Below are 25,000 nucleotides of genomic sequence, written 5' to 3'. Positions count from 1 at the left end.
CACCGTGGGAAGGGAGAAGGGAGCGTGAGTCGGCGCTGAGGGGTCTGAGGGTGACTCACTGCCCTCCCACCCCATAAATAGGAGCGGGTAGCCCGGCGGCACCCAGAGCAGGCAGCGGGGACCAGCACCGCCACATCCCTCCTGTCACCACCGAGCCATGGCACTGCTCCTGGCCCCGCTTGTCGCCGGGCTGCTGGCTGTCTCCTGCTGTGCAGCCCCTCTCCAGGGCAAGCCGCAGGCGGTTGTCACCTTCCCGGGGGACCTGATCAGCACCCTGCCGGATCTACAGCTGGCAGAGGTGAGGGGAGCACGGCCCCGTGGTGCCCTCCTGGCACCCAGGTCCCCAAGGGGGCACCCAGGCTGACAGTGAGGGCTGCAGGCATGGCTTGAGAGCTGTCGTTCTCCCTGAGCTCAGGGAGGCAGCCAGGCTGGGATGGGTGCCCGGGGCTGCTGGAGCCCCTCCTGCCTCGCTCACCCCTCTGGCTGCCTTCCCTCCACAGCGCTACCTGCAGAGGTTCGGCTACACCACGGAGACAGAGGCTAAGATTGGCGGCAGGCACGTGTCCCTGGGCAAGGCACTGCTCAAGATGCAGAAGCAGCTGGGCCTGGAGGAGACAGGAGAGCTGGATGCTGCCACGCTGGAGGCCATGCGAGCCCCACGCTGCGGCGTCCCTGATCTGGGAACCTTCCTTACCTTTGAGGGGGACCTCAAGTGGGACCACATGGACCTGACTTACCGGTGAGTCTGCTCTGGAGACGAACCCTTGTGTCCCCAGGGTGATGGTCCCAGGAGAATGGAGAGCTTGAGAGACCAGGAGGCTGGCAGCCTCTGCTCAGCCCTTCTCCGGGCTTGCTGCTGCCTGTACAGCTGGGTCCCAGGGCCAGGGCCAAGCTGGGACAGCAGCAGCATCTGCTCCCCAGTGCCCAGAAGGGCACCTGAGCCCTGGGTGAGGTCAAGGGTGGTGACTGCTATCACCTCTGGAGGTGGGGGTCTGCTCCTTCCCAGAACAGGGTGACTCCTGCATGAGGAGGGGAGCTGGCAGCACTGACCCTCTGCCTCCCTGCATGAGGAGGGGAGCTGGCAGCACTGACCCTCTGCCTCCCTGCATGAGATGGGGAGCTGGCAGCACTGACCCTCTGCCTCCCTGGCAGGGTGATGAACTACTCCCCTGACCTGGACCGTGCCGTGATCGATGACGCCTTCAGACGGGCATTCCAAGTGTGGAGCGATGTGACCCCTCTCACCTTCACCCAGATATACAGTGGCGAGGCAGACATCATGATCATGTTTGGCAGCCAAGGTGATGTCCTTTGGGCAGGCAGGGAGTGAGGACGGGCCTGGTGACGCACCCTGCCTGTGACATCCTTACCCCGTGTCTCCTTGGGCTGTGCCCAGAGTCCCCCTGCCCCCACACGTGCAGGAGGTGTGCAGGGTTTGGGTGTCTGTGTGCGTGCTGGGGATGTGAGGGCTCCTCTGGCAGGTCCAGCTGAGGGTGCTTTTCCCTGCAGAGCATGGGGACGGGTACCCCTTCGACGGCAAGGATGGGCTCCTGGCCCACGCCTTTCCCCCAGGCCAGGGCATCCAGGGTGATGCCCACTTTGACGACGATGAGTTCTGGACCCTGGGAACTGGCTTAGGTAAGGGCAGGGTGTGGTGGACTGGGGAGGTCTGATGGTGCCAACTGCAGCCGCAGCACTGAGCCGCCCCTCTCTGAGCAGTGGTGAAGACCCGCCACGGGAATGCCAATGGAGCCGAATGCCACTTCCCCTTCATCTTCGAGGGCCACTCCTACTCCCGGTGCACCACGGAGGGGCGCAAGGATGGGCTGCCCTGGTGTGCCACCACCCCCAACTATGACCGGGATAAGAAATACGGCTTCTGCCCCAGCGAGCGTGAGTAGTGGTGATCATAACCCCTGCCCAGCCCCACGGTGCCTGGGGCCCTCCTCACTCTCCCTCACTCCACAGTCCTCTACACCAATGGTGGCAACAGCGATGGAGCCCCCTGTGTCTTCCCCTTCATCTTCGAGGGCACCTCCTACGATGCCTGCACCACAGACGGGCGCTCCGATGGCTACCGCTGGTGTGCCACCACCTCCAGCTTCGACCAGGACAAGAAATACGGTTTCTGCCCCAACCGAGGTGCCAGCAGGGAGGGGGGCATGCAGGGGAGGGGGCACATGAGGGATCTTAGCGTTGTCCTGGCTTCTGGCCGGTGCAGCCAGGGGCCAGGGACAGCCTCACTGACACTTTGCTGCAGACACGGCGGTGATCGGTGGCAACTCCCAGGGGGACCCGTGTGTCTTTCCCTTCACCTTCCTGGGACAGTCCTACAGTGCCTGCACCAGCCAGGGCCGGCAGGATGGCAAGCTCTGGTGTGCCACCACCAGCAACTATGACACCGACAAGAAGTGGGGCTTCTGCCCTGACAGAGGTAGAACCTGCTCCCCTTTGTGCCTCCCAGACCCATGCCATATTGTCACACTCCTTGTGGGGAACACAGTCTCTGGATGGTGTGTTCTGCCCTGTTGTGGCCCACCAGACACTTAGGCCAGTGCTTTCTCCCAGGTTACAGCATCTTCCTGGTGGCTGCCCATGAGTTTGGACACTCACTGGGTCTGGACCACTCCAGTGTGCGTGAGGCCCTGATGTACCCCATGTACAGTTACATCCAGGACTTCCAGCTGCACCCCGATGATGTCCAGGGCATCCAGTACCTCTATGGTGAGCAGCTGCACTGCAGCTGGGTGCATTGGGTGTCCTGCAGCACCAAGGTGATCCCAGCCTCATGCCCTCCCCTGTATTCACTCAGGTCGTGGCTCTGGCCCTAAGCCCACTGCACCTGCACCTGCTCCCACTGAGGAGCCCCAGCCCCTGCCCACGGAGGAGACCCAGCCCCTGCCGACGGAGGAGACCCAGCCCCTGCCCACAGAGGCTGGCAGCACCTCCACCACTGAGGAAGAGGGGGAGACGACACCAGAGCCCACAGTTGGACCCATTCCTGTGGACCCCAGCCGGGATGCCTGCATGGAGAGGAACTTTGATGCTATCACGGAGATTAATGGGGAGCTGTACTTCTTCAAGGATGGGTGAGTGGCAGCATCTGGCACCTCCTGCCCTGGTGAGGTGGGATGTGAGGGAACACAGGGGTGTGGGGAACATGGGCTGTGGCAGACTGAGGTGATCAGGACAACTCATCTTCCCCACCAGGAAATACTGGACCTACTCATCCTTCTGGAAATCGGGCATCCAGGGTGCCTTCTCTGTTGCTGATACCTGGCCTGGCCTCCCAGACACCATCGATGCTGTTTTCCAGGATTTGCTCACCAAGAGGGTCTTCTTCTTTGCTGGTGAGCTCTGCCCCCAGTGCCCTCGCCCAGCCCCACGGGCAGTGGGAGGAGCCCGGTGAAGCCTGGGAGCTCTCAGGGCTGTCTGACACCCCCACTATCTCCCACTGCAGGTCGGCAGTTCTGGGTGTTTTCTGGGAAGAGTGCACTGGGCCCCCGGGGGATCGAGAAGTTGGGTATAGGGAAGGAAGCCGGCCGCCTCTCGGGGGCCCTGCAGCGGGGCCGCGGCAAAGTGCTGCTCTTCAGCGGGGAGAGCTACTGGAGGTGAGCAGGGCTGGAGAGCAGCAGGGCTGGAGAGCAGCAGCGCCTGCCTGAGCCCTGCCCAGGGACTGGGAGGGGGTTCCCAGCAGCTCTGAGCACGGCTCTGCTCTCCCACAGGCTGGATGTGAAGGTTCAGAGGGTGGACAAGGGCTACCCCCGTGCCACCGACGATGTCTTCACTGGCGTCCCCCTGGATGCACGCAATGTGTTCCTCTACCAAGGTGAGTGGGACCTGGCAGGTGGGTGCTGTGTGTTCAGGCCCGGGCTGCCTGAGCCTCTCATGGCATTGCTCTGGTTCCTGCTCGGGATGCTCGGGTGTGTGGGGAATAGCTCTGGGACAGGGCATGCCATCAGCCCTGGTGGGTCCTTGTGCTGGAGCTGGCAGGGTGCCAGCAAGGTGCAAGGTGTCATGTGCTTGTGCTGCTTGGGCAGCCACCAGGATGGATCTTTGTATGGCCAAACTCCTGCTGACCCTCCATTCCTTCCATTCGCCTCCTTGCCCAGGCAAGTACCACTTCTGCCGGGGCAGCTTCTACTGGAGGATGACACCGCGCTACCAGGTGGACAGGGTGGGCTACGTCAAGTATGACATCCTGCAGTGTCCCCAGAACTGAAGGCCTGACCAGCCACCAGCTCTGCAGTGCTGCTCCCTGCCCACTGCTCCCAACCTGCGGGCTCCTGTCTCATGGGCTGACCCCTGGGAGCCTTGTGGCTGTGGGGAGCCCCAGACGAGATCACCATCTTCCTGGAAGAAAGGGGCAGGGGGCCCTCACCTCCTGGGAGCTGCCCAGCCTGGAGAGCCCCAGCTGGGGAGAAGGACTCTTGCCACAGCTGGCATTGTGCCACTCCTGCCAGTGCCAGCTCCACTGCACAGAGGCGTTTGTCTGGTGCAAACCGCACATGGATTCGAGACAAATTTGTTTTTTTCCTGAGCCAGCGATGCCAGGTCAGGCTGAGCCCCACTGGGAGCTGGCGCCTGGGGTCACACCAGGGTGGGACACAGGGCTTTGCCTACTCCTGCCCACTGCCCACTCTGCCAACCACTCCCCTCTGCCAATTGCCTGCCCGTTTGTAATAAAGACAATTCTTTGGACACAGCCTCGAGTGCTCTAGCAGCTGTTGGGACCATGGTTTGGAGAACTCCCATGTGCTGGGAGCATCATCCTCCCCCAGCCCCGGGGGTGCCAGCACCAGTGGGCATGGGGGCACTGTGGGGGAACTGTCACCAAATCCCCCTTTGCTAAGGACTCTGGATCCCGCAGGGACACTGGGTCCAACGGGGAATGATGTCCCTCGGTCCAAACATTGTCCCCCACCAGCGCTACGCCAGGGCCGGCACCCCCCGCCCCGACTGGCCGGACCTCCCAAGCCCTGGCTCCGCATAATCCTCCACCCACTGCCCTCCCCTGCGCTCCACCTTTGCACCGAGATGAGGAGCGGGCGGTTGTCGCCGCGTGTGGCCGGCACTCAGCGTGTGACCGAAGTCCCCAGTGCAGCTGAGACCCCGCCGCGGGCTGGCCCCGTAGATTGCCCCGGCCCCGGTGTGTCCCTGCGTGGCCGCAGAGCGCGGCGGCAGGGCCAGGGCCGGGATCGTGCCCGAGAGTGCCCGGGTCCGGGCAGGGTGGGGCAGCCGCAACTCCGGGGCTGTAATTAGCTGTAATTAGCGGCCGTGGCTCCGGACAGGGCGGGGGCAGAGCGCGGCCCCCTCCCGTCCCGTTGGGGCACGGTCCCAGCACCCCCAGTTCGGCGGCGGCTGTGGGACCGACCGGGCGTGGCGGAGCGGTCCGGTCCCGTCGAGTCGAGGCGGGCCGAACGGGGCCGAACCGAGCCGAGCGGAGCGGGGCCGAGCCGATCCGCTCGGACTGGAGCCAGCCCTGCGGCCGCGGGGGCGGCGCGGCGGGCGGTGCCGCGGGCACTAGGACCCCGGTCAGCGCCCGGCGGGGCCGCGCTCAGCCACCGCCGGGGCCGGAGCCACTTGTGGCGACGACGGGGCCATGAGCGGGCGGTTCACCGTCACCGGCGGCGGGGGTGAGCGCCGGGGGCAAGGGGGGCCCGGGGAGGCTCCGGAGGCGGGACACGGTCCGCGATGAGGATCCGCGGGGCAGGACAGGCTCCGCGGGGAGGGTCCGCGCGGAGGGTCTGCGGGGAGGGTCTGCGGGGAGGGCCGGGCCGTCGGGACACCATGGGGGGTGCGGAGCTGCGGTCGGTCTGGCCCTCGGAGGCAGTGCAGACCCCCGGGGTAGGGATGGCTCGGAGCTGCGGGATCCGGGAGATGGGAGGTGCAGAGCAGGGAGTGGGGCTCAGCCGCCCTCCCGGGCAGGACCCCTCGTCCCAGACTCTTCCCCGCGGCCACCTCCGCTCCTCAGGGAGCTCCCCTGTTCTGTCCCCATACCGGGGGCTGTTGGAGCGAGGCCCTGCTGCTGCCGGACCGGCAGCGGGATGGAGCGGGACTACAGCTGTGGGTCGGCTGTGGGTGCGAGTCACATACTGCTCCCCCAGGGTGGAGGGTGCCTGCTGCCCAGCCGGGAGAGGGGAAGCTGTGGCCAGCCCTCAGATGCAGCAGTGCCCACGGGGCTGCCATGGGCACAGGCACTGGAGCCGGCAGCCATCGCCTCGTGGCGCCCAGGGGACGTGGCGGTGGGGCTTTGCTGTCACCGGAGCCGTATCGATCCCAGAAAACCGGCCGACAGCAGCACAGGAGCTGTGCTGCCGGAGCTGTGACCTTCCACCCTCGGCGAAGGGCGCGGGTGGGAGGCGCGAGCAGCCGGACGGACACCACGGCACCCGGGCTGGGCTGTGCCTCTGTCCGGGGGCTCTGGCCTTTGGGGCCCTGTATAGGATCACACTGTCGTGGGTGATGTAGGGCTGCGTCCAGTGGCAAGGGGATGCAGGGCCACTTGTCACTTTATGGCAGCTGGGCCAGCTGGGCCTGGCCTGTGGGCTGTGCGTGGCGTGGAGCGGACCGTGATGAGCCAGGGCCGAATTCTGGGGCCCTGCAGGAACAGCTCCTCGGTCTGGCAGCCAGTCTGCTGGTGGGGGCCTGCAGGGAGCTGGGGTGGGCATGCCGAGTGGCCGTGGTGGGAACAAGGGACACATCCTTCTGGCTGAGCTGTGACCTTGTGCCCTCCCAGAGGACGGCCAGTGGCTGGTCCTGCTGGAGGTGCCCCATTTTGTGGGGTGGTCACGGCCGTGGCAGGGTGGCTGCTTAGGACTTGGCAGTGTTCAGGGATTCCTCACATCCCACATTTCTCCACAGCGCTGGGACCGTGGATGCCGCCTCCCGGGGGGATGGATGGGAGGGGATGCATGGGGTTGCAGGACTGGCAGGGGCTGCGGATGGCAGGCAGGAGCTCTGGACAGCAGTGGTCAGGGAGGGACTCGGCCCTGGCCGAATGCTCGGTCTTGCCTGACCCCATGTTAGTGTCACGCGTGGGGGACAGAGTGACGGAGATCCCGGGGACCTCGAGGCAGTGCGGGAGCGAAGGCTGCAGCCGGCCGTGCTGCCAGTGCCGGGGCGGTGCGGCGACCCCCGGCCAGCTGGAGGACCCCTGCTCGTCCGTGAGCCGGCGCCGTGCTCAGGGCGTCTTGTGGCTCCCGGGGCCGCCCTTTGGGAAGACCCTGCCCGGGAGCGGCCCCGGGCGGGTGGTGCTGAGGAGGGATCTCAGCCCCCGGGGCAGGGGCGGCGGCGGAAAGGGACCGCCCGGTGCGGGCGGGGCAGGGTACGGACAGGGCGCCGCCGCGGGGGCCTCGGGGCCGGGGGCAGGTCCCGGCAGGAGCACGGCCGGATCCAGGGCTTGGCCCGGTGAATGGGATCCGTGCGGGCGGCGGCGGGGGCGGACCGGGCTGCGCGGGGCCGCCAGGGGGCGATAACGGGACGGGACGGCTCCGGTGGGGGCGTGTCCCTCCCGGCCCCGCCCCCGCGGCCCCGCCCCGCCCCCGGGACTCGCCGGGGCCGCCGTCCCGCGGGGACCCTGTCCCGCCAGGAGCGCAGCGCGGCCCGGGCCCCGCGGCACCGGGATCGATGTGCTCCACCCGGGACCCACCGTGGGGCTGGGGCTCCCCCGCGGGCTGCACGTGGGGCGGCTGTCCCGGTGCCCGCTGCGCTGCCCGTGGGGCAGCCGCCCTGGCCCGAGAGGGCACCGGAGCATCCCCAGCGCGCAGCCCCTCCGTGTCCCGAGCGGTCGAGCTCGGCGGCAGTAGCCATGGCAACCAACCAGTTAAGGAGCCTCTCGTTGCCATGGAAACCGGTCCCGGTGTCACCCTTGCCGTGGCTCTCGGTGCTGGGGGGGTTCAGCAGCTCTCTCGGCCCCCCTGGGGGCTCTGGGGTCGCGGGGCTGTGGGCCATGAGCCGTGGACGAGGCTCTGTGGGGCAGCTGTGTGAGGCTGGCCCCAGGTGGGAGGTGAGGCCCTGAGGGGGGCTTGGGTAGAGCAGGGACCCCACCAGCCCCGGCTGCACCCCTGCAGGGCCCCTGCCGAGGGGACAGGACACAAGGGAGGGGACAGGGCACTTGGGGCACCGTGCACAGAGGGGTACATGTGAGCGACAGGGGCTGCCTAAGGAGGCTCCCCCAGCCCTCCCATCTCCTCCAGCCCCCTCGCAGACACTCAGGCCAGGTTTGTGGCAGACTGGGTGCCCTTGGGGCATCATTAGATGTGGCAGGTAGGGGCTGATGATGTGGGGGGGTGGGATGCTGCCAGAGGGCTGGAGCAGCTGAAGCCCTATCAGTACCTTCCCAAGGAGTCTCCATGCCACTGAACACACCACAGATGCTTCAGTGGGGTGCCAAGAGTGGAGGTCCTTGCATAGGCTGAGTGAGGGGTGCCGCGTGGGGCACAGGACACTTCAGTGCCTCATCAGCTGATCCTGCACCCAAACCCTTCTGACAGCAGCTGGCAAGTGGCCATGCAGCTGCTCCTCGGCCATCACTGGGCCCTCTGGCCCTGGCTCAGCAGTGGCTGCCTGCATCCCCAGGGTACTGCAACTGGCACAGGGCTGCCTGGGGGCTCCTCAGCTGCGGGGCCTGGTGGGAGGAGGCTGCTTCTGCTGCTGCTGATCCCTGTGCCAGGCTGCCCAGCCGCCCACTGCCGTGGCCCTGCTGCTGGCAAGACATCTGGGCAAGGGCAGCTGGGGACGCTGCGCCAGCTGCGCGCTGCGCTGGGCTCGTGTGACGCAGGAGCTCTTCAGCCCTGCCCCACGGCCTCTGCCAGCCCTGCCCCACAGCCTCTGCCTGCCCTGCCCCACGGCCTCTGCCAGCCCTGCCCCACTGCTGCCCTTCTGCTCTCAGCCCCAGGCAGCTGCAGTGCCTCCCGTGGCTCCCCACCCAGCCCCACGGGGCACTGCACCTCCCTCCATGTCCCGTCCTGCTGCAGCTGGTGTCAAGTCCCAGCTGGTGCCTGTGTCAGTTCTGGGCTCTGCTTTTGGTGGTGGCAGGGCCCTGGCCTGTCTGGATGAAGATGAACAGGAGCACTCCATCCTGCCAAGGTGCTGAAGGACGTGTTGTCCCTGGGCTCCTGGGGCTGTCAGGACAGTGTGGTGAGGGCACATTGTGATGCCAACCTGCTACTACAGTATTTGGCTGGCATCACTGTCCTTCTGTCCTGCTGCACCTCCATCGTCTTGGGGTCTCTCCTGCCCCAGCTCTTCTTTTCCCTGGGAGCTGCTTGTCCTCGTGCCTCAAGCCCTCAGTGTGGGGTGTCCCATCCTGGTGGGATGTGGACGGGCAGGCTGCTGACAGTGCCCAGGGATCACAGCAGGCAGTGCAATGTGCTGACCAGCATCTCCACAGCACAGCCGCCCTCCCTGCCCGTGTGGCACACTGCCAGGCTGCCCGCTCCCTGCCCTCAGGAGGTTTCCCAGTGACTCCAGCACGTGTCTCGCTCCTGGGAGGTTTGACCGCTGCTGGTAATAGGACAGGCAAGGGCTGGCGGCCAGGATTCCTGCCCTGGGAATATCTGTGAGAAAGGTTCCCCCCACCCAGGCTCTGTGCAGAGGGGTCTGGGACATTCTCAGGAGTCTCTGCAGGGGTACAGGACCCTTTGCAGGGATGATTCTTGGCTTGGCCGCTCTCCGTCGTCATTCCTGGGCAGCCTCTTGCAGTTAAGTGGGGCACTGATGCTCTGCCTGGCCTGGTGCCAGCATCCTGCCTGCTACTCCGACTCAGGGGCCACTTGCAGTTGATCCCCCTCTCCATGGCCAGGGAAAAGTGTCAGTCTTTCTCTTTCCCCATGCCCTCGTGCTGCCTGCAGCACGACTGCAAGCAATGCAAGGGCATGGATGATGCCCAAACCGTGCCAGACCTCTCTCCTTTGGACACACTGCACCACATACCCCAGTCAGGGGCTTTTTGGCCAGGGTTAATGCCAGTGCTCTGCTGGGGGATCAAGCCCCCTCAGTCTCCTCTGCCTCAGAGACACTCTCGGTTGTCCCCACATGCTGGTGGGACCCTGCACACAGGATAAGCCAATGCAGTCTTGATAGCGTAGCCCCCTGTGCTGCCGTCAAATCCCAACCCCTGAAATGGAGCCATAATCCAGGGATTAGGGGATTAGTGGTCTTTCACGTGCTCCCTCCCCCGCATCTGTTTTAGTAGGAAAATCCCTCTTGTGCTGAGCCCACGCGCTGTGGCCTCCTGCAAAAAACCACCCTGTGCTGCTTGGCACTCACCATGGCTGGCTGGACCCAGGTCTGCAGCCCTCTGGCCAGCCACGGCCCCCTTGGGGATGTTGGGGGTGCCCTCTGACCCCCCAGGCCAACATGGGACGGTGGTTTTGTCCACTGCATTCTGTCTGCAGCCTCTTCCTTCCAGTCCCAACCCTTGGGAATGGGCCAGCCCTTTGCTCCATGGCTGGCTGCTGCTCAGGGCTGAGGGGGTGCAGGTGTGAGGGGTTGGTGCTGCTGCAGCTGGACGGGGGCAGCCCCATGTGGTGACTGCCACACAGAGTCCTGGGCAGGGAGTGCCCACCCTGAGCTGCCCACCCTGAGCTGCCCATCCTCCCTACAGCCCTCCTGTGCCACTCTCCATGGAGCTGGGGCTGTGCTGCTGCAGCTCCCTGGGGATGGCAGGTGCCGGGTCCTGGCTGCAGCTGCAGGGCAGGGATCAGTGCTGCCTGCAGGGCTGGGGTGAGGGGTCTGAGCCTCTCTCCTGGCCGCGAGGTCAGGCCGGGGAGCACCCGCGCTGCGGAGCAGCTGGCTCCGCACCAGGAGAAAGTAAACAATTAATTACAGCCGTCAAGAAGTAACGGAGGCCAGCGGGCTGTCATGATCTCAGCCTGTGCTGGAGGAGATGCTGGGAGCTGCAGCCAGCTCTGGTTGGGGGATCCTCCCGGATTGAGTGCATGAGAGAACAGGGGGCTTCAGGCAGCCTTGCAGGGTCCCTCTACAGCCCCAGTTGGAGAGTGGCCTGTGCCCCTGGCCCTGTGGGTGACAGCTGCAAGAGCTGGGGCCTCAGTGGACGGCACAGGGCCTGGGGATTCTGGCCCCATTGCAACCCTTCTGCAGGTCTGAGAAGGTTGCTATGGGTGCGATCTCAGCCCCCTGGTCACCAGGGAAGGTGACATCAAGCCATCAAGCCTGCTCCCCTCTGCAGGCAGTGTTCCATGCGCTGCAGGTCAGCTGGGCACAGCAGGGTCAATCACCTCTGCTGTCCTCCCAGTGGGGTGGTGTGGACGCTCCCCCCTTCCCCGGGTGCCCTGGGTTGTCCTGCTACTGAGGCAGGGGTCTCCATCCACAGCCGAGGCCCTGATGCCCGCAGAGGAGTCCCCTGCATGACGTGCTGCTGCCCAACCGGGAGCCGCCCCCGCCCGGTAGCCGCCCGTCGCGGGGCAGGGGCTGCCGTGAACCCGGGCCTCAGCCGCCTCTGGTGTGTCGGTCCCGCAGTCACAGGTTCTGCCCCTCTGTGCACCCCGAGTGTGTTCCAGGTCCCGAGGCTGCGCCGGGGTCCGGTGTGGGAGCTGGTGTGGGGTGCGGGGGCTGGCGGCGGATGCGGGGCCGGTGCGAGGGCCGGTGCGGAGTGCGGGGGCTGGAGGCGGGGTTCGGAGCCGGGGCGGGTGCGGGGTCGGCGCGGTTGCGGGGCCGTCCCGTCCCGTCCCGCCCGCACCAGCCGGGCCCGCAGCGCTGCCCTAGTTCCCCCCCACGGCTGGCGCAGCCGGGAGGCGGCCCCGCTCCGCTCGCTCCTCTTTGTGCCCCCCGCGCCGCCGCGCCCCTCCCCGCCGCGGCGGGGGCAATGCCTCCCGCATACGTGATGAAACGGGCGGCCGGGCTGGGCTCCGCCGGCAGCAGCCGTGAGCCGTGAGCCCGGGCGCCTCCGCACTGCAGCCCCCTCCCACCGGCGCGGGGGCGGCGCGGGGACGCGGCTGCTGCGGGCGAGCTCCAGCTCCGGCGGCAGCGAGCGGCCGCGGCACCGGCGCCATGCTGAACAACCTGACCGACTGCGAGGACGGCGACGGCGGCGCCAGCCAAGGTGAGGCACCGGCATCGGCACCGACGAGCGGGACAGCGGCACGGCCTGGGCGGCCGCCCCCGCCGGGCTGGGGGCCGGCGCCGGCGAGGGGCAGGAGCGGCGTGGAGCCGGGGGCAGCGGGGGCTGAGGATGCCGTGCCGCGGGGCGAGCGGGAGGCACCGGCACCGACACCGGCCGCGACGGCGGCTCTCGGCCGGCGGCCCCGCGGGGCTGCGGCGGGCGGTGCGGGGATGCTCCCGCTCCCGGCGCCTCCGCGCAGCCCCGGCCGCACTCCCGCCGCTGCGGCAGCCCCGGGAAGCGGCGGTGCGGCCGAGCGGTGCGGGGCTCGCCGAGGAGCCTCCTCCCGGGCGGGGGCTGCTTGCTGTGCTCCGAGCGACCCTGCGGGGTTGGCCCCGCCGCTTCCCGGACAGCCCCCGCCAGTCGCCGCACCGGTCCCGCTCCCGCCCGCCCGGGATCCCCGCAAGGATCCCCGCACCTAACTGCCGGCCCCCCACCCCTGCCTCCCGCATCTCCGCTGCAGCCCCCCCAGCCCTCCCTGCTGCCGCCCCCCACCTCCGGCTGCCGCCCCCCCATCTCTCCATATCGCCTCTCTCACCCCCGCTGCCCTCCCCCCCATTCCTCTCCTCTGCCGCCCCCCATCTCCGGCAGCCGCCTCCCCATCCCGGGCCGCCGCCCCCCGCTCCCTTCTCCGCTCCCGCCCCCCACCCCCTGCCCCCCACCGCCCCCCACCCCCGGGGCCGCCGCCGCTGTCCGCGGTGCTGAAGTGGCCGCCCGGGCCCTGCTCCGCGGCCACAGGAGCCGTTCGTCCCGGGACCGAGCCCAGCTGAGCCAAAGTGAGCCCTGTCGTGCCGAGTCGAACCGGTCCGGTGCAGTCCGTGGCGCGCCGCGCTGTGCCCCGTCCCGCTGCAGCCCTGGCGCAGGGCCGCTGTCCTCCGCCGGCGAGGGGCCGCTCGGCCCCGCAGCAGCCCCGTCACTGCTGCCGCTTTGGCCTCAGCCCCTCCCGGCACTACCGAGCTATGTGAGGGTCCCCGTTCCTCACGGGGCCACGTCCAGCACCAGGCAGCACAGGCCCCGTTCTTGTGGGTGTTCCTGCCGGGCGCAGGGGTGGGCTGCAGCCAGGGGGGTGCAGTGTGGGCACAGGAGGACTTGCACTGCCCCTTTGACCCTCCCAGACACCGCCAAGTCTCCTCTCCAGACCCTTTGTGGGGTCTGCCAAAGCCCCAGCCGAGAGGGCATGGCTGGCTGTGGTTGTGGGGGTCCCGGCTGCCCACAGTGGGGCTCTGGGCACAGCCACAGACAGGCTCTGTGTATTCCTCTGCTCTGCCGACCCCAGTCTGTTTATTTGCTTGTTTATTTGCGGCTCCGCTCAAGGTCAGGGCTGGCAGGAGACTTTTGGGGGCACCTTGCCGGGCTGGGGTTGTCGCACTGGCCCCCAGCCGTGCCCTTCGCTGGGCACTTGCCCTCCCCCTGCCCTCTGCAGCACCAGGATCTCTCCCACTCGCTGATTTCCATCACGGCAATGCCAGTGGCGTGGCAGCAGGCGGTGCAGCCATGCAGGGGTCTGGCAGGAGGGCTGGACATGGTGCCACTACAGATGGACCGGGCAGACTGTCCCTGGAGCTGAGCCTGCTGAGATGCTGCCCTGTGGGACAGCGGGTGAAGGGCTGGAGGAATCAGGGGCCTGGGGGACTTGGGGGAGCAGGGATTGTCTGTAGGAAGGGGCTCAGCAGAACTCCCCACACCTGTGACAAGGGTGGTTGCAGTGGGGGGGGTTGCCCCCCCATGCCAAGGGTCAGCTGAACTCCCATCGTGAAGTCTGTCTGCAGGGACCATGGAAAACCCTTTGGGTAGCCAAGCTGTTGAATGCCAGTGGGCCCCCTCCATATGTCCTGGCTGCTCCAGTGCTGGCTGTCCAGCAACTTGCCAATCCCAGCACAACCACTGAAGCCCTGGGTGCCACTTAGGCCTCATTTGTCAGAAAGGTCAGCAGTGTCCCCACTTGGGTCGTGCTCTGGACAGCACACGTGAGCCGCATGACAGTGGCTGGAAGGGCTTCAGCCCCAGCAACCCAACAAGGGCTGGACCCTCTGGGGAGGTGGTGGGAGCAGGGAGCAGGCAGGGCTGCTGCCTGCAGTGTCCGGGCTGGCACCTTGCACTGCTCTGGTTGGGGTGTTGGGATGTCAGCCGCAGCCCCACTGCAGGGTGCCATGCTGACACCCAGCCTGGTGGCACTGGGATGCCTGGGGAACCCAGATCCAGCACCAGGAGCTTTGCTGGAACTTGTGTCCACGGCCATTTCCAAGGCAGGGCTTGGACTGTCGGAGAATCTGGGAAGCTGTTTAAATGCAGCCAGCCAAAACGCCTGTGCTGGAAATCCTGCGCTGCAGGGCTGGCTGATCAAAGGGAGGATAATCCTGGGTTTAGGAAGGAAGAGGATAGGTCTGAAGTAGCAGTTGGTCCAATTTGGGTCAGGCTGTGAAGGAATCCAGCCCAAAAGGCCACTGGGTGTGCTTGCTGGCTGGAGGGGGAAAATGCAGCCTGGCATGGGGGGAGCATCCTACTCCACCATCCACCACTGACCCCCACCCCTGCTCCCCTGACACGCTGCAGCTGGAGTGGCTCTGCTGTGACGCTGCCAGCATGAACCAGCATTGCTCTGATCATCAGTGGTCTCTGCCTCAGGGGGGCTGCAAGGGCTGTGTGGCCTCTCCAAGGGTCGCCCTCCCCAGAGCAGCTGTCAGACACTCCAGTGCAGGGTAGAAGGAAGCTGGGTGGGCGCAGAGATGCCACTGCCATAGAAATAGCTTTGCCATCCCCATCTGCCTTAGGCACCCCAGGCCAACAGCCCAGGGCCAGGCAGTGTGTGTACAGCCAAGTCCCCTTGATAGCCGGAGGTGATAGAACAGCAGCGTGGCCTCCCTGGCCAGCAGCTCCTGCAAAACGGCAGCAGCTGGGGACATCAGCCAGGGCCACGTGCTCGCCCATGTGCTCGCTGGCCTGCTGGGGTCACCCTGGGGTGCCCCTTGCTGCAGGCAGGGCCCGGGAGCCCAGGTGTCCTGTGGCAAAAGTCAAGGTGTCCTGTGTACCTGCAGGGGAGCCCCAGGGCATCCCTAGTGCCCTGAGCAGCCATCGCGCTGCTGCTGCCCCTGGGGCTGCGGGGATGGGGCGGGGGTGGCGCAGGGGATTCCGGAGCCGTCAGCAGCTCTGTGCAGAAGCGCAGACGGAGGCGCGGAGGACTCTGAGGTCGGGGCTGTTCCTGCCACAGCCCCCTCACCCACTGCACCGCCCGGCAGTGCCGCAGCCCCAGTGCCCGATGTCCCTGGCTGGGGCTCGCTGTGCTCTGGATGCTGCGGAGGGCACGGGCCGGCCGTGGTCGGGTGGCAGCCTTGGCAGCAGCTGTGGTTAATTAGCCCGTGGGGGGTGGCTGCTGGGGCTACCCCAGCCAGTGCTCAGTGCCCCGCGCCGTGTAAAGCGATTAGGGAGGATTTGGGATAAGGGACATGACGCTTCCCAACCCAATTTAGGGCTAAGTAAAAAGCCATTAGAAGATCAAATTGTGGTTGGCGCTGCTGCCTGAGCCCTGCCTTGGGGGGCTCCGAGGGTGCCGTGACGGTCCTTTGGCGCTGCTGCGTTTGCTCCGGGCTGCCCCGGGCAGACAGGTTGGTGGAAGCCCTGCTGAGAGCGGGGCTGCGCGGTGCCCACGGCGGGGCTGCGGGTTCCTGCCAGCGATCCCGCTGCCAGCCCTTCCAGCCGCCGCAGCAAATTAAAAGGCCGATTCGTGTTGAGTGATCCCTGGGGAGGGGGGCGGCTGAGTGCCGGGATCGAAGCCTGGCACGGCTCGGCTCGGCTCTGCTCTTTTCTGCTCACACTGTCTCTCCCGGCTCGGTTGCTGGCCTTGGGACTGCTAGCCCGGTCCAGCGCTCCGGCCCTGCGCTGCTCTGGCGGAGCGGGGCAGGGGCAGCCCTGTGGGCGTTGCTGGCACTGGCAGTGTCCCACGTGTCCCCAGGGCCGGGAGGCAGCACCCCGTTTGTGGGACCCAGCCGGGCAGGGCTGGCCGTGGCAGTGGCAGGTGACGGACGGGGCATTGCTCCTGCCTGCCCTGGCTGCCCCTGGCTTCAGACCACGGGTCTGAGGCAGCTACCGGGGAGAGGCTGCACCAGCCCCGCTGCGGCAAAATGGTCTCCGTCAGGAGCAGGAGCAGGAGCGGGAGCGCTTTGTCACCTGGGACCCTGCGCCCTGGTGCTTAACTCCTTCCAGCCTGTGGGGCTGCAGCGACGTGGGAGACTCAGAGTCTCCCCGAGCCGTGCTGCATCCTCAGGCTCCCCAGCCCGGGGCCTCTCCCAGTGCCGCTCCTCGCAGCAGCATCACCCGGCGGGCGAGGGGCTCCTGCCCCGGGCCAGCCCCGGCAGCCTGGGTGGTGCCAGCACGGGCCGTGGCCCCGGCGTGAGCAGCGCTGGCCAGAGCTGGGGGTGCAGGGACTGCGAGCTGTGGGTGCTGTTGTGGTGCCAGGGGTTGGAGCTCGGGCACCCCAGGGTGCTGCTGGCGCCTGTCGTGTGGAGCCGAGCAGGGCAGTCCCGGGGGTCGGGGTGCGCTGGGGCCGGGGGCCCGGCCGCTCCATCCTCCGGGCGCCGGTGGGCCGGGGCGCGGGTGCCATGTGGGGCCAGCGTCCGGCTGCCTGCGCCGTTACATAAGAGCGGGAGCCGAGGCGGCCGTGGCTCGCCGTTGCCATGGAAACCTGCACGGTGATGTCGTCGGCTGGGTACCAGGCGGTGAGGCGAGGCCCCCGCGGGCTCCGTTCTCCCGGAGGGGTCCCAGAGCCTTGCCACGTTTCGAGCACGTCTCCCTGCCAAGCTGCCCGTGTCCCCCGGCGCCACCCAGCCCCAAGGGGGAGGTGAGCTCCAGCCACCCCTGCTCCTGCACCCTTCTGTCACCTCTCTGGGGATGGCCACAGCATCAGCCTGGAGGGTGTCCTGTGGTGGACATTTCACATCAGTGTGGTCCCCAGGGCTGGTGCAGGTGGGCAGGAGCTGTGGCAAGTGGGTGGTTGCCAGCCCACACCGCTGCTGTTACCTAATGACAGCAGGGCTCAGTGGGGCTTTAGACCAAACACAGAGCAAGGAGCACATGAGGTTTGTGATGAGACGCGTTGTGGGATATACAGGGCAGGCACATGGCACTGGGGTAACCTGGGGTGCTGGGTGCTTGTCCAAGGGGACTCTGGAGAGAAGCCTGTGGGCCAGGGTGTCCCAGTGGCACTGCCATGGCCACTCCTGCACGGGAGGAGCCTGCAGGCTGTGCCTCAGTGTTTGGCTTTGCCCTCAGGGACACTGCTGCCCTGCTGCCCTGTGCTGGGGGAGCCCAGGGGTGGTGGGAGTTGGGGGCTAGCCCACAGGTCCGTGTCACCTGTAGCATTTGAGGCTTCACCTCCTGGTCAGCCAGGAGCACCCTGTGTGCCAGGGAATTGCAGATGGTGAATCACTGCTGCACACGGGCTTCCAGGATCCCGAATATGAGTCAACTGGCAGGAGAATTGTGGTCTTCAGAGGACCAGGATGCTCCAAACGGTCACAGGCTTTGTCTTGTGGCTGCAAGAGTGAGTGGATGACTACACTGCTAGGGCACCATCCATCTGCCCTGGGGCACTCATGGGCCCCATGCTGAAGGATGGTGGAGGGGGCAATTCTCTCCCTGGTCCCAAAGCGTGGAGCTGGTCTGTGACCCTGCCCGTGTGGGCAACCTGCCCAGCAGTGCGGTGGCCCCTGGCAGTGTGACTGCTCTGGCTGCAGGGCTGTGCTGGTGGGATGGGTGTGTGGCAGGGAGCCTCACTCCCCCCACTGAGGGCTGGGGACTGGCCTGGCTGCCCAGGTTTCCCCGTGCCATGGGTGCCTCCTCAGCTGCTCTGCCCAGGACTGTGTCCTTTGGCTCCTGGCCCCCATGCCCTGGTTGCTCTCTGCTCTGGACCTTCTCTTGGAGCCGTGCTGCTCCAGCAGCACCATCCTTACTGCTGCTCCATTTCCAGCTTGATTTATTTCTGCTGCTCTGCAGCTCAGCTGCTTGCATCGCTATTAAGCCAACTCCAGGTTTCTTCTACACTAGGTCATTAATGCAGTGAGCGGCTGTGGTCCCTGTCCTGCTAGTTCTATGGGCCTGGCACTGCTGTGGGTGGCTCCACTGCCCCGGGCATCATCTGCCCTCAATGATGTCACCTCCTGCCCTGTGGTGCATGTCTGGGAGGAGGAGCAGACACCTGGCCAGTGGCCCCAGTCCCAGGCACTGTGCCGGGACCATCCCCTGTGCGCCGATGCTGAGCAGCCCCGCAGTCCCAGCGCTGGAGGGCAGTCCCAGTGCCGAGGGCAGTCCCAGCGCTGGAGGGCAGTCCCAGCGCTGAGGGCAGTCCCAGCGCCGAGGGCAGTCCCAGCGCTGAGGACAGTCCCAGTGCCGAGGACAGTCCCAGCGCTGGAGGGCAGTCCCAGCGCCGAGGGCAGTCCCAGTACCGAGGACAGTCCCAGCGCTGGAGGGCAGTCCCAGCGCCGAGGGCAGTCCCAGCGCTGGAGGGCAGTCCCAGCGCCGAGGGCAGTCCCAGCGCTGGAGGGCAGTCCCAGTACCGAGGGCAGTCCCAGCGCTGGAGGACAGTCCCAGCGCCGAGGGCAGTCCCAGCGCTGGAGGGCAGTCCCAGTACCGAGGACAGTCCCAGCGCTGGAGGGCAGTCCCAGCGCTGAGGACAGTCCCAGTGCCGAGGACAGTCCCAGCGCCGAGGGCAGTCCCAGTGCCGAGGACAGTCCCAGCGCTGGAGGGCAGTCCCAGCGCCGGAGGGCAGTCCCAGCGCCGAGGGCAGTCCCAGCGCCGAGGGCAGTCCCAGCCCTGAGGGCAGTCCCAGCGCTGAGGGCAGTCCCAGCCCTGAGGGCAGTCCCAGCCCTGAGGGCAGTCCCAGCGCGCTCACCCGCAGGTGCCGTGAGTTATTGCAGCCCGTGCCGTGAGTTATTGCCGCCGTGCCTCCCGCCGGACGCTCCCCCGATGCACTCCGCTCGCCTCTCTACGTGGATGCGCTCCGCCGGCTCCGCGTGTCAGCCCGGCCGGGCGGGGCAGGGGAGCCTCCTGGGGCTGGCAGCCCCTGGGTGTGCGCTGTGGGAGGTGATGCTGGGGGCTGCCATGCCCGCCTGGCACTGCCTGCGCTGGGTCTGGGTGGGAGCATGGTGCCCACAGCCCCGGCAGCTCTGCTGGCTGCCACGGACAGCTGTGGCCCCTCACAGCGGTGACCCTGTGGGGTGGGTGCTCTGCAGCTGTGGGTGGGGCAGGGGCTGCCTGGCTGACTCAGTGGTGTCTCTGCAGGCGATGGCAACCCCAAGGAGAGCAGCCCCTTCATTAACAGCACGGACCTGGAGAAGGGCAAGGAGTACGATGGCAAGAACATGGCCCTCTTCGAGGTAGGGCATGCAGGCAGTGGGGCACGGGGAGGGAGCTGAGCTAAGCAGCTGTCCCACAGCACCCAACCTGCACTCTGGGCACTGGGACATGCCAGAGCCTCAGGCCAGGGTTGCCGCACTGCCAAAGCCATTCCTGGAGACGCAGGCAGTGGGGCAGCATCTGGTGAGGTCTCTGGGGTTGGCTGGGGTCCTCACAACTTGGGATCTGCCCTCCACAGGAGGAGATGGACACCAGCCCTATGGTCTCGTCCCTGCTGAGTGGACTGGCCAATTACACCAACCTGCCACAGGGCAGCCGGGAGCACGAGGAGGCTGAGAACAATGATGGAGGCAAGAAGAAGCCGGTGCAGGTGAGGACTTAGGGGAAGGTAACCTTCCCTCCCTCTGCAGCTCTTGCCTGTGTAGTGCCAGGCTGCCCTGGGAACAGGGGACCCCTTGGCCTCAGCCAGGAGCAGTTTTACCCTGGGTTCCTGTCTTTTTTGTGTGAAGAGTGGGATCTCTTGCTCCTCTGCCAGCCAGGCCCCTGAGCCCTGGTAACTGCTGTTCCCTCAACAGGCCCCACGGATGGGCACCTTCATGGGTGTCTACCTGCCCTGCCTTCAGAACATCTTTGGAGTCATCCTCTTCCTGCGTCTCACCTGGGTGGTGGGGATCGCTGGCATCATGGAGTCATTCTGCATGGTCTTCCTCTGCTGCTCCTGCGTGAGTTTTGGAGCCATAGAAGCCTTCAGTAGCCTTGCCCATTGCCCGGGGTCACCAGTCTGGCTGGCTGGACCATAGAGAGGTGCACTGGCTGCCAGCCCACCATGCCCTGCCCCAGCCCTGCTCCTGCCCCAGCTTCTGCCCCTGCCCTAGCTCCTGCCCCACTTAGAGCAAGGAGAAGTCTTCAGCTTCCCAGAGGAATCAGCAGTGGAATGGTGCTTAAATGGTGACCCAGATCATAGCTGCCATGTAGGGGGATGTGCCGGGGGTCCCCTACTCTGTACCATGAAGAGAGCCACCTCACCGGGACAGTCACCCCAGGCAGAGCCTGGGAAGGCTGGCCTTGTCCAGTGTCCTGAGCCACCCCAGCACTGCCAGCCCCCCCAAGGGCTCAGCTGTGTCAGCTGTGCTGCCAGCCAACCTCCTGCCTGCCCGTCCACACACACATCTATCCATTCATCCTCCCTGGGGGCATCCCTGCCCTGTGGCACATCTCAGCGTGGCCCCAAGAGGCCCCATGTCCTAGCATGGCCCCAGCTCTCCCTTCACTCCCCTGTCCCTCTGCTCCTGAACACGCTGTGTTTCCTCCCGCAGACGATGCTGACGGCCATTTCCATGAGCGCGATCGCCACCAACGGTGTGGTGCCAGGTACAGCCAAGCCCCGCGGTGTGCCGCGTGTGCGGGCAGCTGGGTGGGGTTCCTGCAGGGGCTTTTCCCAGAGAGCATCCCCCGGGGCTGCCAGCCGCTCCCCAGCCTTCTGCCACCAGCCCGCGCGGGATCCCCGGGGCCCGGGGGAGCGCAGAGCTGGAGCCGCCACCCGTCCCCAAAGCCGCGAGGTGCAGATGGCAGCGAGAGCCGCCAGCCGCGGCTCCTCCCTCCGCCAGACTGGCGAGGCCGCGGGGAGCCGGGAGACACACGGCAGGAGGATGGGAGCAGGGCGTGCTGAGAGCCCGGGCTGGGAGATGGGATGGGATGGGATGGGATGGGATGGGATGGGATGGGATGGGATGGGATGGGATGGGATGGGCTCTCCCACAGCCGGACACCAGGATGCTGCTGTGTGTGGGCTCTGCCCCCCAAGAGGCACCGTGGGCTGTGGCCGGTGGGTGCCCCAGCTGCCTCCCCCAGAACATGCCAGCCCTGCAGAGCCCTGGGGAGCCGTGAGCTGCGCCAGGCTGGGCACAGTGCTGACAGCCCAGCGCGGGTGTAATTAAAGCTATTTATCATCCTGCTGCCGCAGCGGGACCATCGATCCTGGCAGCCCCGCTCTGAGGGCTCCTCTGGGAGGATGGAGCAGGGTATGGCCCAGGTCCCTGGGGCACCAGCTCCTGTCTGGTGTCCAGGGAACACCTGTGCCATTGGCCATGGCACCTGGCTGCTGGGCTGCTGGGGAATGATTCTGCCTGTGTGGTCATTCCTGCTGCTCTGCATCTTGCTCAGTGCTGGAGCAGGCCCGTGGCTATCCTGGCTCCAGTCTGCCCTCTGGGATACCTGGCAGGGCTGAGGGTGTCTGGGGTCTGGCTGGGACCCACTTTTGCTCTCTCTGACAGCGGGTGGCTCCTACTACATGATCTCACGCTCGCTGGGACCCGAGTTTGGTGGGGCTGTGGGGCTCTGCTTCTACCTGGGCACCACCTTTGCCGGTGCCATGTACATCCTGGGCACCATCGAAATCCTGCTGGTAGGTACCTGGTCCTTGCCTTGTGCAGTGCCATGGGCTCAGCTCCTGGCAGGGCAGGGGGCCGGAAGGACCTTTCTCCTGGGGCCCCTCTGCAGGCTGTTAACCAGTTGGTGATGCCATGACTCTTTCCCAGGCCTACATCTTCCCGGCCATGGCCATCTTCAAGGCAGAGGATGCCAGCGGGGAGGCAGCTGCAATGCTCAACAACATGCGTGTGTACGGCACCTGTGTGCTGACCTGCATGGCCACCGTCGTGTTCGTGGGTGTCAAGTATGTCAACAAATTTGCCCTGGTCTTCCTGGGCTGTGTCATCCTCTCCATCCTCGCCATCTATGCTGGTGTTATCAAATCTGCCTTTGACCCACCAAGCTTCCCGTGAGTACGGGGTCCTGCAGGGATGCAGCAGGGCTGGGGCATGCAAATGCTGAGTGCCTGTGTGCCCCCAGGATCTGCCTCCTGGGCAACAGGACCCTCTCACGCCACGGCTTTGACCTCTGCACCAAGATGGTGGTGGAGGGGAATGAGACAGTTGGCTCCAAACTCTGGGAGCTTTTCTGCACCTCCCGTTTCCTCAATGCGACCTGTGATGAGTACTTCACCATGAACAACGTCACTGAGATCGAGGGCATCCCTGGTGCTGCCAGCGGCCTCATCCAAGGTGAGCACATGCTGATGGAAGCATGGGAACATGGGCATGAAAGCATGGGAATTGCAGCATGGAGAAGCAAGGGAGCTGTGGTGGGGCAGTGGCTGTGCCTGCTGGGCAGCTCTGACAATGGGGCTGGTGGAGGTGTGCTGTGGGAGTCATGGCTCCATCCCAGGGGTTGTGGGGGCAAACAGAGCCAGGTCCAGGTGAGAGGGCATGTGGGAGATGCCTGCTGGGGCTGCTCTGCTCCTGAGGCACAGGGAGCTGTGCTCATGCTGTGCTGGGCAGTGGGACACTCCTGCACTGGGTGACAGAGCAGGGCGCTGCAGCCACCTGCATGCAGTCTGTGTCAGCCAGTGGGGTGGCTCAGAATGAGGCCCGAAGGCTGGGGAGGAATAAATCCTCCTTCTGCTTCCTCTTGGTCTTTGGAAAGGCTGGTATTGATTTGAGGTTTTGAGAGAAGTGATCACCCCTTGGGGCCACTTAGCTACTGTGGCTACAGCCCTGCTGGGAGAGTGGCCAGGACCACAGAAAGATGCGTGAATTTGTTGGGAGGAGCCACTTATGACCTGTTTTTCTGGAGATGCTGGTGTATCTGCTAGGTGCTCACGCTCTGCAGTGGGTGGCAGAGGCTGATGCTCTGTGCCACATTGAGAGGGTGTCTGCAGACCCCCATGCTGGAGTGGTTGTTGGGACTCAGGCAAGCAGCAGAGCCACAAGCAGGATCAGTCATTCCTGATGGCTGCAGGGCTGCCCCAGCCATCCTGCCCCGGTGTCTGTGTGGACACGGGCATGGGAGGTCAGACTTAGCTGAGCACGTGGTGCTCAGGGCTGCAGCTGTGATGGTGATTAGTGGAGTGCAGTCACAGGGTGTTTGGGAGCCTCCCAGTGATGTTGCACTCTGAGGTCCTTTGGGTCAGATAAGGAGCTCCTGGCTGCTGGGTGGAACCTGCTCCTGTTGGCAATGGTGCTGCTGGGGAGGGGGTGCAGACCCCCACCCACCCAGCTGGTCCCTCTCAGGGCAGCAAACACTCCTGCACTGGGGGCACTGGGACAGAGCCAGGACCCCACTCTGGGGTGGCTGGTGACAAGGGTGACCAGCACAGCAGCATCTTAAGATGGGTGGCACAGTTTGACCCTGGCAGAGGTGACTGGGGCTTGCTGTGCCCTAGGTGAGGGTCGGGAGAAACACAACATTTCAGGGAGGATGAGACAGGCAAGGCCAATAGGGGCTGCCAGCCCCATCTGTCACCTGTGAGCAGCTGTGAAGGGGGCTCAGTGCCGGGGGCTGAGGGCTGGCTGCTCCTCTCTGCCCCCCCAGCAGTGACATGCCAAGGGCAGTTGCCCCTGCCCGCCCTGCCCAGTGCTGGCTGCTCTCCACTGCTCCAGTTTCTCCCCATGATCTGCGGCCAAAGCAGCACACGGAGGGACACTAAGCCTGTTACATCAGCCCCGCACTCATAATCCCATCAAAAACATTATCAAGTTACTTTGACACGATCCACTTCCCTTAAACCTGTGTTGATCAGCATTAATTATATTACCCTCTTAATTATTTGCTACTGCAATCCCATGTCAGCTGCTCCAGTATCTTGTGGGGACGCTGCCAACAGCAGTATGAACCTGCTCTGGTTGCCCACCTGTGCTGCCATCCTCACCCTTTGCATGCCCGTGTCCTGGCTGAGCTGGCTGCTCAGCGAGCCCGGGAGAAGCAGACACCCCCAGTTCCATTCCTGCGGGGTGGGTATGCTGTGCTGGGTGTGGGGGCTTGCGGGCATCTCATGCCCATTGCACTGCCCGGCCTCCTCCCTCCTCACAGAGAACCTCTGGAGCTCATACCTTACCAAGGGCGTGATCGTGGAGAAGCGGGGGCTGCCCTCGGTGAGCTCCCCCGACACCCCAGTGGACATGGACCAGCCCTACGTCTTCAGCGACATGACGTCCTACTTCACCCTGCTCGTCGGCATCTACTTCCCCTCGGTGACAGGTGGGAGCCGCCGCGGGCCCCGCTCCGTGGGCACAGCACGTGTGGCCGGGCGCGCTCCCGCACGTGTGCCACCCCCGCACCCGGGGGTGCGTGCGGCGGTGACAGCGGCGGCGCGGGGGCGGCCGGTCGCCATCGCCTCCCCCGCAGCCGCCCGCGCTCCAGATCTGACGGTGCCGCCCGGTGCGCGCTGACGTCCCGCCGCTCGGGTATTTTTAGCTCTCCGGGGGCAGAGGAGCCCCCCCGGCCCAGCCCCGCTGCGGAGCCGAGCGGGTGCAGCCTCCGGGGCTCCCCTGCAGCTCCGCCGGGAGCCCCCGGCTCGCCCCGGGCATGGCGAGCGCTGGAGGGTCCGGCGCTGCGGGGTCCCCGGCAGCCGCTCAGCCTCCGCTGCCGTCCCGGTGCGCGGCTCTGGGGTCCTGCCCCGGCACGGGTCATCCCCCGGGCTGGGTTGATCCCGCCTGTGCAGCCGTGTCCCTGCGTGACCTCCTGCCCTCC

General features: G+C 66.1%; 2 protein-coding genes across 2 annotated transcripts; both read left to right on the top strand.

The window, feature by feature from the left end:
• The first annotated feature begins 157 nt into the window (after window positions 1-157).
• Window positions 158-4,703, top strand: MMP9 (matrix metallopeptidase 9). Its single transcript, XM_030970351.1, has 13 exons — window positions 158-298; window positions 501-739; window positions 1,153-1,301; window positions 1,510-1,638; window positions 1,720-1,893; window positions 1,969-2,142; window positions 2,261-2,434; window positions 2,569-2,724; window positions 2,813-3,089; window positions 3,211-3,350; window positions 3,461-3,611; window positions 3,726-3,829; window positions 4,113-4,703. Exons 1-13 carry the CDS (start codon window positions 158-160, stop codon window positions 4,220-4,222), a joined length of 2,118 nt encoding a protein of 705 aa, XP_030826211.1. The 3' UTR covers window positions 4,223-4,703.
• Window positions 4,704-11,954: 7,251 nt separating this feature from the next.
• LOC115916637 (solute carrier family 12 member 5-like) lies at window positions 11,955-24,699 on the top strand. The gene is made up of 9 exons (XM_030970350.1): window positions 11,955-12,067; window positions 19,397-19,491; window positions 19,710-19,841; window positions 20,047-20,193; window positions 20,788-20,842; window positions 21,745-21,875; window positions 22,009-22,250; window positions 22,322-22,533; window positions 24,341-24,699. The coding sequence occupies exons 1-9, from the start codon at window positions 12,016-12,018 to the stop codon at window positions 24,697-24,699; spliced, it is 1,425 nt and encodes a 474-aa protein (XP_030826210.1). The 5' UTR covers window positions 11,955-12,015.
• Window positions 24,700-25,000: the final 301 nt, after the last annotated feature.

This window comes from Camarhynchus parvulus, unplaced genomic scaffold (genome assembly GCF_901933205.1).
Source record: "Camarhynchus parvulus unplaced genomic scaffold, STF_HiC, whole genome shotgun sequence".
NCBI lineage: Eukaryota > Metazoa > Chordata > Aves > Passeriformes > Thraupidae > Camarhynchus > Camarhynchus parvulus.
The sequence above is the reverse complement of the archived record's forward strand: the minus strand, read 5'-3'. Positions and strand labels throughout refer to the sequence as shown.